General features: G+C 41.4%; 1 protein-coding gene across 1 annotated transcript in view; it reads left to right on the top strand.

The window, feature by feature from the left end:
* Positions 1 to 5,570: 5,570 nt before the first annotated feature.
* Positions 5,571 to 13,777, top strand: part of ddb1 (damage-specific DNA binding protein 1) — a 62,616-nt gene continuing 54,409 nt past the window's right edge. The window contains exons 1-5 of the mRNA XM_030078443.1: positions 5,571 to 5,736; positions 8,138 to 8,286; positions 10,745 to 10,861; positions 12,470 to 12,691; positions 13,162 to 13,276. Coding sequence (XP_029934303.1) covers positions 5,676 to 5,736; positions 8,138 to 8,286; positions 10,745 to 10,861; positions 12,470 to 12,691; positions 13,162 to 13,276 — 664 coding nt within the window. The 5' untranslated portion in view covers positions 5,571 to 5,675. The remainder of the gene's footprint in view (positions 5,737 to 8,137; positions 8,287 to 10,744; positions 10,862 to 12,469; positions 12,692 to 13,161; positions 13,277 to 13,777) is intronic.

Raw genomic sequence — 13,777 nt, forward strand, 5'->3', positions numbered from 1 at the left:
ATCTCATCTCAGTCTGGAGAAGTTGGAAAAAGGGCATTTTGCCCAAAATGTTGGAAAATTCCCTTAAGACCTGACCCAGCCTGTGTGCTCTGCAGCTGAGCCGGCAGTGGCTCACAGCTTGGGCTAAAGTGTCTGCAACCTAACACCTAACAGGCTGTTCTTTCGCCCATGAAACATTGTGCTTTTGTAATTAAAATGTCAGGATGCACTATGCAAACCCAAGAATTTGGATCCAGCTGCCTTCTGTTTGTCTTTCTTGTGTTATAATAATTCTGAGTTCACGAAATACAGAGTTAAGAGCAAATTATATCAATTATATCACAGCCTAATGGATACAAGGCGCTACAGTCAATAATTACAAAACGCTGGAAAATGAGACAAATCAATTATCTTGTCCGCTTTTCCTTTGTGCTCTTTGAGCTCCAGCCCCACAGCCCTAAAAATTAAACACAAACCTAAACGTTTCTCTCAGTGTTGGAACTCAAAAAAAGGAAGGCCCAGTTTGAGACTGGACAGCGTGGTTGACGTTGAGCCGCTGGAGTCAGACCTGACGGGTTGAGCTCTTTGGTTTGGGGAGTTACAGGCACATGTTCATGTCGAGTAAATCTCAGGCTCAAACAAGAGCCATGACAGGAACAGATGTGCAGCCATAAAATGTTGAAGTGTCCCGTTTATTAGAGGAAATGTGCCGCACTCCCGTTTTTTTCACTTTTTTCAGCAACGAAGAGATTCACTGAAATGTAGAGAGTTTTAATTTACTGACGTTGTTTGCATTGAGAGTCTGGTGCCTATCTGTGGACAGAGACGCACCGTTAGCAGTTTGTTTCACTGATAATCATTTTGTTGTTTTCTCTCTGACATGTTTTCTGAAATGTATTTGTGTGGAATGTGTTTTGTGTGTACAAACAGTTTACATTTCCTTTTTCTTTTTTCTTTTCTTTCTTTCTTTTTGTACAATAAAAGAAACCAAGCTGATGTGTCACACTAAAAAAGGAGCCGTCTGTCTTGTTTCTCCGGCAGAAAACACCGAATCCAGTCACTGTTGAATTTACAGCCTCACAGTTTCTGAGTGACTCCCAGACCTACGCAAAGTGACCACTGTTGATATTTAACTATTTTAAAATTATTATCTTATGGTTAACTGGCACATTTACCACTGGGTTGATATATGCACACATACAGTATAATAACAAGCTTTATTTAATCAAGTAAGTCCCACTGAGATCAAGACTTCATTTTCATTAAAACAAATAATTGAAAAAGTCTAATATCAATTATGATGATTACAATAACACCATAATAGTAGCAAGAATAAAAAATGATTACAATAATAATGATGAGGATTTTAAAAATTAACAAAAGCAATATAATACAATAATGAGTTGATAGAAAACCAGTTAAAAAAAAAAAAAAAAACAGTCACAGTTTAAGTCAATCGGCCAATTTCTGAATTTTTTGACTGAATTTTGAATCGATTTTTGGCTGAATTGTATTTTTGATTTCTGAATTGATCCATTGGAACCAGAGTCTCAAAAGTCATTCCAGCTGTGCGGTGAAAAAAAAATCTAAAAGCGGTCCTCCCCAGATTCATGTTCATTTTTTGGAGAAGCCCTTTATTAAAAAATAAAAAATAAATGCTGGTCTCTTCTGATGGAAAGAGAAAGCCAGCCCACTTTTTGATCAGGAATACAGAGACGAGCGCTGTGGATGTCACAGTTATAAATCCAAGAGCTGACTGGTCGACAGCATCTGGAGGTAAAGGTCAGTAAGGGTGTAACACAGGAAGAAAGCACTAATCACAGACTCAGGCTGGAACTGAATCATTTATAAGGTCAGTCATATCAATCAGGCGCCGGCTGTTTGCTTGATTGATTCTTTAAAATCATTGCAGGGATGAAATGAGCTCCATAATGCACTCACCGCTTGACTAACCTCTAAGATCAATCAGGCTTCAATCTCTTGGTCAGATTATATCCTCCACAGGAGATCCAACGTGTCATGAGAGATTTCACTCCTCACAGACGACAGCAGACACGATGACAAATGAGTTTTTTCCCCTTACACCGTGTGTTGCACTGTTATTTCACATATTAGTGTTGGACCGATCTAAGACATAAAAATCATGTCTCGCTGATGTCGCTCTTGCTTCAGGAAATGCAGAGCTGCACCTCTGATCCCCCACCTGTTATCTCTGGCTTTATATTTCATGAGTTTTCCTAATTTCATGGGGACAAGTGACATGAAATTAACATGATTACAGATTTTTGAATGTCCTGGACACATTTTGCATGAATCTGTGTTTCTCTGAGGTTTTTTTTTTAGCTGTATAAAACATAAAAAAAAAAAAAAAAAAAAAACAGTTTACACTTATTTGTTTTGGTTGTTTTGGACACTGAGAACTATACCACACCATTTATAATCTTCAGTTTGTAATCTTGCTTTAGGGCCCTCACCGAACAGAACCACACCTGTAGTAACATAACACACCTGTGGTCGTGTGAAAACCACTGGTTCTCAATATGAGCTTTTGGAGGGGAAAAACATACATAATTAATAATTTATTTAAAGAGCTATTTAGGTCATCAAGACACAGAAAGTACCTGACATGTCAATTTGGGTGGCAATTTTTATTATAATCATTTTCTGGCGTTTAAATTCCTGCAGTCCTGCAAATTGGTAAACTGATAAAAAAAAAATGAGAGTAAATTTGAGGGGAACAGGAGGGATACCACTTTTTTTTTTTTTATAGGAAAACCAGGGAGCTGATGCTGGTCGGTGTAATGGCACTACTGCAGTAGATCAGCAGGGGTCGCTCTTCTCAAAGGGAACACCAGGGGGGAAAAAACAGATTTCCTGTTTCCTGATTTCCTGAAGTTTTATATCTCAGTGCTTGTCGATCATGTAGAGGAAGGAGTTTCTCATTTTACTGACTAAATGTAGGTGCCATGTTTGTAATGTGAGGATTTTTTTTACAGCTCCAAATGATATCTGATGGCACATGACCTCCTAAACCTCACAATACATACCAGTCCAATCCTCCCATCCCATCCCATGCATTTTCTAGTGGTTTATTTGCCCACATTCATGGTTTCGACAGGGTAAACAGAACAGCCCAGCTGTCCTGTTAACCAGCAGCTTCCTCCGTTTCCACCTGGGACGTCCTCAAGTCCCCCTCATTCATGAAGACGAGCCCGAGGTGGCCGAACTCCTCCGCTCGGGGCAGTTTATCACTGACCGACCGCTCCAGTGCACATCAGAGATCACAGTCGGCACCAAGTAAATCATGTTCAAACAGCAGAGATGCCATCCAGATATCTCTGAACAGGACGCCCTTCGGACCTCAGCTGCACCTCGACGTCCCGTCCGTGGATGAGGGGGGACAAGGCGCCCTGCTGTCCCTGCTCCTGCTCCCTCTGCTTGGCCCCGCACCTCCTGCTCCTTCCCCAGACATCAGCCACAACCCCACTTTCCCAGCCTTATTTTTTTCCCAAGTTGCCTCCCTCATGTTTTGCTATCCCCTCCCCACTCTTTGCAAATGTATTCTTATGTGTTTGAGTAGGAATGCCCCCCCAACCTCCTCATCTCCTCCACTCCTCCACTCCCCTCATCCCCTACCTCCCTGCTTTGTCTGCTTGTCCCCTAGTGTGTTTTCCATGCATAATTTACAATGAATATTTCTGTGTATATGTGTTCTTTCTGATCTGGTGTAACTGGCTCATTTCATTTGATATTTATCATATTTTGCAGCAATTTGACTTGTATTCTGATTTGGTCTAATTGGCTGATATGATTTGATAATTTGCCCACCTGGTTGGCTCCTCTTGCACACCTGACTGGTAGGTAGGTAGGTAGGTAGGTAGATACTTTATTCATCCCGCAGGAAATTCACATTTTCTTCAGCAGTATCCACAGATTACAAATTAAGTAAATAAAAAAATAGAAATAAAGAATAAGATCTAAGTATAACAGAATAAGATCTGAGTACAACAGAATAACCTAAGTACAACCCAGTGTGCAAAAAGCAATGTGCAACAAAAAAAACCCAGAAAAAAACGTGTGCATGGGTGTATAAAATGTGCATAGAGGTAGGTCACTGTGCACATTTAGAAGAAATATACAGTATACACATGATAAATAGCAGAATATACAGTATACACATGATAAATAGAATCTACAGTATACAAGTACAGTATACACTGATAAAGAAGCGCCCTCTCTCCCCTCCACCCTCTCTCTCTGTGACCCTTCTCAAGATTTTGTCCCTTTTTCCCTACTATTTGGGGTGTCTGCGGGAGGTTTTTTCTTGCCTGCTATGAAGGTTAATGTTAGGGGGAGTCATCCTTTTTTGTTTGTTGTAAACTTGTGGGGCTGTAAGCAATACATTTCTGTGACCCCTTGGTTATCTGTGAGTCGATAAAAAGTCATTTCACTGTTAAATGAGCAGGATTCTGCATTGCACCTCCTGAATCTGGGGTTTAATTATCGGTTGGGGTTATTTTTTTCCCAGCACCTTAGCATTCGCTCTCCCAGAAAAGGTTGGTGATCTCAAGTTTCAAAACAGACGAGCCCCTTTTTTGAAAACGGGAGCCACCACCCTTCTTAGCAAGGCCAAAGGCACTGTTCTCCGGATCCATGAGCCACAGAGGAGCCGTGTCAGCCACAGCCGCCCGCAGAACATCCAGATCCTCCAGAGGGGCTGAGGGGCTTTCTGACCGTCCTCGCGACCTCTGCCAAGGAGACCGCCTCCTGAAGCCTCTGGGTCTGCCAGCTCTGCCTCCTGTAAAGGGCATGGCAGTCAGTCAGACCATGTCCCCAGGTGAAGTGAGCATTTCCCTGCCCCCTCTGAGGACAACCTGGGCAAAGTCCTGCCAATTTTAGAGGAAAAAGCCATTAGAAATATCACTCTTTATATGACTGATGCATTTCTGTGCTTCACTGAGCAACCGCTGATGAGATATGGAGACAGGAACAACCTTCTTCTACTGAACAACCTTCAGTAACAACCTGGTTTTAAAGTCACGCACACTGAAGCTTATGGACTTGTTAAATTTAAAAGAGCCCAAGTTATGTATAAGGTAATAAATATCTTAAATAGATGTTCACAGGCAGAACTACTACAACTGCTACTACCACTACTACTGCTACTACTGCTACTACTACTACTACTACTACCACTGCCACAGTACTAATACTAATAACAATAGTAGCAACAACAACAACAACAACAACAATAATAATAATCTTTGTATTTTCAAAGCAATCTGACTAACAGAATATATTGTAATTTATCTTTTTTCTTTTTTCTTTTTTAATTAATTAATTAAATTTTTTTTTGTTCTTTATTATTACATGTTTGCACTAAAAAAAGGAGCTGCTCTTATCTCATTGTACATGTGTATAGTGACAATAAAGGCATTCTATTCTATTCTATTCTAGAAATAAAAGTACTGTTTTTTTCTCACTTGGCACCTGTTTTTTTTTTTTTTTTTTAGAGCAGCGAGCCTCCGCGGCCGCAGGGGGCGCTCTAGAAAATAACCACGAGGTCGCGCCGCGGCTAGGCAGCTAGCCACTCGGCTAACTGATTCCGGAACTGGTAATATCAATGGTGTTTTAACTTGTGCGAAACTAAAAACACTCCTCCGGTGTTCCTTTTCAGTTCATTTTTTTTAGGAAAAATGTCGTACAACTACGTGGTGACAGCGCAGAAGCCCACGGCGGTCAACGCCTGCATAACAGGTGAATGAGGCTTTTTATTGTCATGATTGTTGTTGTTCTCGTCCGCCACCTGCATGCTAAGCTAGCTAAGCTCCCGCGCTGCTCACACAGGCCGCGGAGGCTGCTAGCTGCTGCGGGGCGAATGTCTCCCAGCCGGGCCTTGTTTTTAACAACCGTATCGGTCAGATTTCTTCACTCCTGTGTTTTAATCAAGTCGTGTTAACTTCCCCCGATGTTAGCCGCAAAAATTACGCCCCGGATGATGCTCGTTGGAGCGCATTTGGCCGCGGCGACATGAACGACACGTTATAACTGACAGCCGAATGTTGTTTAAACCTGCAAACTGAGATTCACCGACATCATGTGCCGTGTCGACGAGCAGGGTTAGGCTCTGTTCGCTTCCCAGCCGCGATTTGTGTGACTGCAAGCAGTGTTTAAAAATATTAATAATCATAATAATCATAAGTCAATCTCATTAATTGAATTTCGCCGGTCAATAAAGAGTAAATGTAACATATCAGACCTATTTTCTGAGCGTGGTCTGTCTCCTAGGGCTGCACGATATGGACAAAATTTCATACCAACATGTTTATGCCAAGTATCGCAATAGAATCACGATACACGACATGAATATGGGTTTGCACTTATTTGAAATATTACGTGTGGCAACAGTCACAATTGAGCAGTCTGCAAAAAACAAAACATAATAATAATACCAGCGTGATGTAGAAAATGCACAAAGTATTTTCTTGATCAGATCAGACTAATCACTGAATTTGATACCGTCCATGTTGTTGCTTTTTGAGATATGAATATTGCACATGTCCATATCTAGATAATGATATGATAACGGTTTATTGATCAGCTGTGCCATCTAACTTTGTCTTTAAAAAGCCTCCTACTTTGTCAGATAATCTGGGTCGACACTCATTCATATGTAGTGGGAATATCCTCTAGTTCAGAATTGTTGGGAGACAGGTCCATAAATGCCTACAATATTTGTCATTTGCCTTAAGTTTAATTTTCCGGGACTGGTTTATCCAGTAAGGCAGGGTATGTTCATATTCATGACCCCTCCTCTCCTAAAATGTGTTTTTCTCATTATGTCGCTGAAAATGTGTGACCTTGACTCTCCTGACTTGTGTCTGTGCAAAGTTTGTCACTATAGAGCTGTTTTCCCACTCCTCTGCCGGAGGTGGAGGTGTGTGTGTGTGAGATTCAGATGAAATCCGGGCCATCTGGATTTGTTACTTCCAAATCCCCTGTCAGCTGACACGGCGGTACTTTGTGTATCATACCACTAGTTGCTTGATGTCGGGTTTTATTAAAAAAAAAAAAAAAAAAAAAAAAAAGAAAAGCAACTTGAAATGGCTGCATCACATGAACACTGTCAGTGTAACTATGACATTTGCTGGGGGAAAAAAAAAAACAAACAAAAAAAACTTGACATGGTTAAATTATCAACTATGATACAACTTTCACTGGTGACCCTATTTGACCCTAGGCACTTCCCGGTTCTGTGATCACAAAGCTGACCCACACGAGTTTTTTAATTTAAAAAAAAAATCAACAAGACCAACTTGAAATGGCTGCTTCACTTGAACAATATCAGTGTATCTAAGAGATTTGCTGAAAAAAAACCTATATTTTATTTGGATGGATTATTAGGAGCAGATGGGCGGAGACTATTTGCATATTCATAGTCACCACATACTTAATGAGCACAAGGTGTATACTTATATCTGAGCCGTTTTAAGGCATGAGGGGATGCTCTTCCATGAACAAAAAAAGCACAGTCATGCTGGTTCACTGGAAATGCTCAGCTGCACTTAAATAGAATGTAACCTTAAGTAATGTCATTAGTAACACCTGTGTTCACCTGATGTATCATGTCAAAATGTCTGCTGTGGAAAAGGGCCTATTGTCAGTAGATGCTAAAACTCAATATTCACTCTTAGTGCACAGCCTGTCATCTGGCTTCATCTGCGATATTTATTGTAAAACTATTCAAAATCATGTTGGCGCTATTGTTTTGGATTTGCAGGTGTTAGAAGGTATTAAAGGGGACATGATTTATGTATATCAATAGGTAAAGGACTATGATCACAATTCATCATTGTCAGTGTATTCAGTTGTTAAGAATTAGTCACTAGAAGACCATGTGCTAGATGGCATGTAAACTTGTGTTTTTTATATAGTAAAACATAAATTTTTGTGGTCTTTAAAAAAAAAAAAATCGATTCACGGTTCTTTGTGAAAATGCGTCTTAGCCAGGCTTCCCGGTGATGTAAATTCTGATCTGGTGCCTAATGTCTGATCGATGCTGTTCACCTTAAACGGTCATCTTTTCCTCCGCTAACCTACACTGTGATGAAGAATGTGATGTAAAGTGCTCACCTGTTGTCGCTGTCACCCACCACAGGTCACTTCACTTCTGCCGAGGACCTGAATCTGCTCATAGCCAAGAACACGCGGTTGGAGATCTATGTAGTCACAGCAGAGGGGCTGCGGCCCGTCAAGGAGGTGGGCATGTATGGCAAGATAGCCGTCATGGAGCTCTTCAGGCCCAAGGTAAGTGGGTTAGATCCTCTGTGTGTAGTTTTTTACTGGGTTAGGTCATCCACACGCCTGACTGGACTGTGATGAACCCACAGAACCTGAATGATGTGCAACAGTATCTCCATTCAAATCAGCATCCCAGGATGATCAGATCAGCGGCCATTTTTATTTGTACTGAGCCATAGTACTCTTAGGAGAACCTCGGTGAACAGATTTGTGTCAAGTTGCTGCCTCACTAGCTATGTTTACATGGACACAAATAATCGGAATAAAGGCCAAAGCAGGTTAAAAATGCTTCATGTAAACATGTCAATCGGAAGATTGTGATCCGATACGGTCCATTTGGAAAGAAATTTCATTCCGAAAGAGAGAGGTGGTTTATGCCGATCATTATTCCGAACGGCGTCCATGTACACATCCATTCGGATCCTGTCTTCCCGGTTGGGGTAAAATTATCTCCACTGCGCATGTGTGTTACGTCAGCGTGATGCGTTTCCGCCTTTGCGGCAGCCGGTCGTTTTTCGACAAGCAGCAAACGGTCCAAAAGGTCCATATTAAAAAAAAAAAAAAAAAAAAAAAAAAAAAAACTACATAAACACACTGTGCCAGAGGGGAGGAAAATAAAATGTGAGAGGCACAAAGAGTGAACGAGCTGAGGACGTGCAGACAACGCGGCGTTTGTTTACAACACAGGCGGAAGTACAGCTTCTTCTTCTACTACTATTTCCAGAAAATTAGACGACTCCGCGCATGCCCAAATGATTTATTCTGATTAAACGCTTGGTGCATGTATACGCACGTCATGATCGGATCATTTTATTTAGTGTACATGTAAACAGTGGATTTGGAATTTCCGATCAACCAAGGTTTAGATCGGATTGGAGAAATTTTGCGCATGTAAACATAGCTACTGAGTCAAGAGGCTTTGCAGCGAAAGCCAAAGTAGCGAAAAGGTGCCTGTAATTAAGTTGCCGCTTATGCTGCCAGTAGGTGGCGTCTTTACAAGCTGCTGCTGTCTTTGTTTAAGGGCAGTGACACTGTGACGTCTGTGGCGCTCATTTTTGCTGTGTGTCCTGCACCGTTTGCACTAGCTGAACCGCAGTCAGTGGCTTTTCGGCCGATTGAGCGTGCGGAATCAGAGGTGGAGCCTGTCAGAGAGAGACGTCACTCTGATTGGCTCTTCAGTTTAGCACATCACTGCACAAGAAGAGAAACAGGATTTTTATCTGCCTCTGCCTCTTCCTTTCTTCCTCCACGACCAAAACACCAGGGGCTGACAGTGCCAGTCCCATTTGCAGCTTCTTCTCAGGCATATTCTGGATTAGGAGCAGCTATATTAGGAAACCGTCTGTGGTGAGCGAGGGTAATGTGAAAACAGTCAGCAAACACTGCTTTTCTTACGGTTTGTATATTTGCATTCCTGGGTCTTCTGGTTTCTCTTTTTGAATGATGAATACAGCCTATCGCCGCCTGCTGGTATGGAGGGTTATTTCCTGTCACACAGGCGCGGAACGTATGACCTAGTTGGCTGTTGGCTGTAGTCTTTGCCGTGTGTTCACGTGCAACTTCGGGGCCCCGACACACGCAACAGTCGGCCTTTGTCACGGCCAGTTCTTTGATGTCGTTTTGGTTGGTTTTGGGCCTTTAAGTTTACATCAAAGGCCCTGACACCTTTGCACAGGTGAGTAGACGCGGTCATAGTTGGTTATCATTACAGTTGAGTTAACCTTCAGTGCAGCAGGTGTCCTAAAGCTGTTTAAACTTAACAAATACTTTTCTTCTCCACTGAGGTTGGACTAAACTTTGACAATGCTGAGCGGTTAGGTTAGGTTTTTACAGGTGAGTGGAACTGATAGAAGCAGTCTTTGATAATACAGCGGTCCCTCGTTTATCGCGGGAGTTACGTTCTAAAAATAACCCGCAATAGGCGAAATCCGCGAAGTAGTCAGCTTTATTTTTTACAATTATTCTAGATGTTTTAAGGCTGTAAAACCCCTCACTACACACTTTATACACTTTTCTCAGACAGGCATTAACATTTTCTCACTTTTCTCTCTTGTTTAAACTCTCAAAGTTCAAACCTTCGTAGAAAAATAAGTCCAGTAAAAAAAAAAACATGCAAAATTGCACAAAAAAAAATCCGCGAAACTGCGAGGCTGCGAAAGGTGAACCGCGTTATAGCAAGGGACCACTGTACTGTAATAATCTTGTCACTAATGTCAGATTTCAGTTAGTTTTCTGACAGTTGTATAACCTCCCAGGAACACACAGCAGGACACACACACAGGACTTTTATTCATTTCCACTTTTAGTCGACATCCACAGTGATGCATTTAAGAGTTTTGCTGACTCGTTTTGTCACCACAGCAAAGGACCAGGGCAAACAGTGCAACGTCCATTCTGCTCTGCTCAAGGTCTGTGGGTGAACCAGCATATTAAACTTATGCTTATGTGTGTTTTCTGTCCGCAGGGCGAGAGCAAGGACCTTCTGTTCATTCTCACGTCCAAGTACAACGCCTGCATCCTAGAATACAAACAGAACGGAGAAAGCATTGACATCATCACCCGCGCCCATGGCAATGTGCAGGTGGGTGCAAGTAGCAGTGGAAAAAAGATAGCTGACACTTTATGAGTGCAGTTGTTGACAAACCAAATATAAACATATTATTCACTTTAACTTGTTCACTTTATTGTTCACTTTATTGTGTAATTCCATTGTTTAAATTGTACTATATTCCTTGTTTATAGTGTTTATATTGCTTGTTGCTATTTATTTATTATGCTTCATATTTTGCTATCCACTTTGCTGCTGTAATGCTGGAAATTTCCCCACTGTGGGACTAATAAAGGAATATCTTATCTTATCTTATATCAAATTCTGCATAACAGGCTCATCAATCAAACATCAGATATCAAAACTCCTTGAGTAACTGAGGGAAACATGTAATCATTACAGTGCATCTGTGATCGCGATGTCTGTGCTATCATGATTTCAATTAACTGCTTTTCTGTAAACTTTTATTATCACTAATTTGCTGTAATATGCTTCAGGTCTTTAGAGAATATACTAATGTCCTGGCGAGTGAAAAACATTTTTAAAAGTTATTTTGCTCATAATTTAATTGTGAATCGTGATCAAAGCTCTACCTCTTGGCACCAGACAAGATATTTATTTGCAGTATTAACCACAATTTTATTTGTATAGCACTTTTCTTAACAAAGCTACCAAGTTCAATACAATTTATAATAAAACAGTGAAACAAGGAATAACCAAAGCAAAACTATACTGAATCGAAGAGTATGATGATGTAGAATAAAATAATTTAAAAACAATTAAAAGAGTAAACCTGAGATGAGATGTATAAAACTCCTAAAACACAGGTGGGAGGGTCTAGACATTAGAATTTGAGAAGTGTTGTGTGAAAATTTGCAGCTAAGGTATGAAGATTTCTTTTTAAATAAATTAAGAACATTTACTCCATTAATTATGTATTGTTTAATTAACAAGTGTGCTATTTAGAGTGCAGATGCCCTGCTGGGTCTGCTGGTGGCGCTGGAGGGAGGGTCATGACATGGGGCACCAAAATTGCCAGGTTTCATCCCGGCGATGAATATTGTTTGCTTGTAATGTTGGTAAGCGCATGACTCACTCTGGGTAAGCGCTCCAGCTAAATGTCAAAGATGTGAAAACACAACTGTTTTTTTTTTTTTTTTTTTTTTCTGCTGCTGGGAGAATTTTCTTGTTTAACTAAATCATAATTGGTGTGTTGAATGAGAACAATCAGATCTCATGCTGCTTTGGCATATGTGTTTCATATTTTGAGCAAACAAGCATCTGCAGGGCTCCAGAGTAAAAGCTCGTGTTAGTTCTTCAAACATCACATTTTTAGGTTTGGAATTAAAGGTGGATCTACACTGATTTGAAGGAAGTGTGCTTGTTGTTTGTATGCTGTCACATTATTGCCCCAGGATACACCAGTGCCACAGTCATTATTTCACTTGCTATCTGGAGCTCGGCGCTGTGTTTATAAAAAAAAAACAAAAAAAAAAACGTGTTAACATATCAATAATGTGCTTGATGCCCAGAGAGGGTGATCATCCGAGTTTTGTTTTCCAGAGGTTCATACAGCAGGAAAATTCCTTTTCTAAATGCAACCTATCCAAACCAAATGTTATTACTTTTCAACACTGGCAGGATCGCATTGGGCGTCCATCAGAGACGGGTATCATAGGCATAGTCGACCCAGAGTGTCGCATGATTGGCCTGCGGCTGTACGACGGGCTGTTCAAGGTGATCCCCTTGGATCGGGAGAACCGCGAGCTCAAGGCCTTCAACATCCGCCTGGAGGAGCTGCAGGTCATCGACGTTCACTTCCTGTACGGCTGCCAGGCCCCCACCGTCTGCTTCATCTACCAGGTAGAGGGAACGAGTGCGGCTTAAAGACGGCGTGTCGCTCAGGTCACACGGCCGGGAGTTTTGAATTGGAAATGTAACCTGGAGGCTGTGATTTGGTTTGAGATTTTGCGCTCTATTCAACGAAACTCAGTCATTCAAAGTGTATGCAAATGAAAATTATGTTGAGTCATGTTCAGAGAGCTACAGTCAAAAGTCTCCAGTTCCCTGGACTGACCTGCAGTTAGGGATGGAAGTGTGTGTGTGTGTGTGTGTGTGAGAGAGACTGTGCTGTTGTTTGTGTGAGGATCATGGATTTGACGTGTAATCTCTTTGGGACCAGAGTTTGGGTACAAAGTTATTTGTTTTGCCTCGTGTTTGGCCGTGCACTTAATCAGTTCTCACAAATTCTGGTTAAAGCAGCGTCAGGTCTTGTTGACTGCATGCGTGCCACTTTTTGAAAATCTAACCTGGTGTGCTGTTGTGTACCTCAGGACCCCCAGGGCCGCCATGTGAAGACCTACGAGGTTTCCCTCAGAGAGAAGGAATTCAACAAAGGCCCCTGGAAACAAGAGAACGTGGAGGCTGAGGCATCCATGGTCATCCCAGGTGAGCATAGATATTAGATATTAGGGGTGTAATGGTTCCTGTTTAATAATAATAACAGTAACAGTAACGATTACAATGATCCAGTGAAAATATCGATCCATATCGTTATCTTAGAGATATGCCTTTACTTTTAAATTTCCACGGCGCATCTGAGTCACCGTTTCCGTCCAAGCACACCGCCCTCCTGAACGTTCAAACAGCACCAGGTAGAAAGCGGCAGCCACGGCCAAGAAAAGGACAATAAAAATATCTGCTCCCCTCTTGGGAATAAGTCAGCAGTGTGGAAATATTTTGGATTTCAGAGAAAATATGGGTCAACTGACAAATCACATGCCAGATGGAACCAACGCCAGTACCAGATTAAATACTCAGGAAACATGACGAACCTGGCCAAACACCTAAAGCAAAAACATGGTGTTGTAATGTAAATGGGCAAATGACATCATTTCATATCGATTGTAGCCTGCTGATTTGAATGCAAATCGTACCTTGGCTGACTTT

This window comes from Myripristis murdjan, chromosome 3, assembly GCF_902150065.1.
Source record: "Myripristis murdjan chromosome 3, fMyrMur1.1, whole genome shotgun sequence".
NCBI classification, from domain to species: Eukaryota; Metazoa; Chordata; class Actinopteri; order Holocentriformes; family Holocentridae; genus Myripristis; species Myripristis murdjan.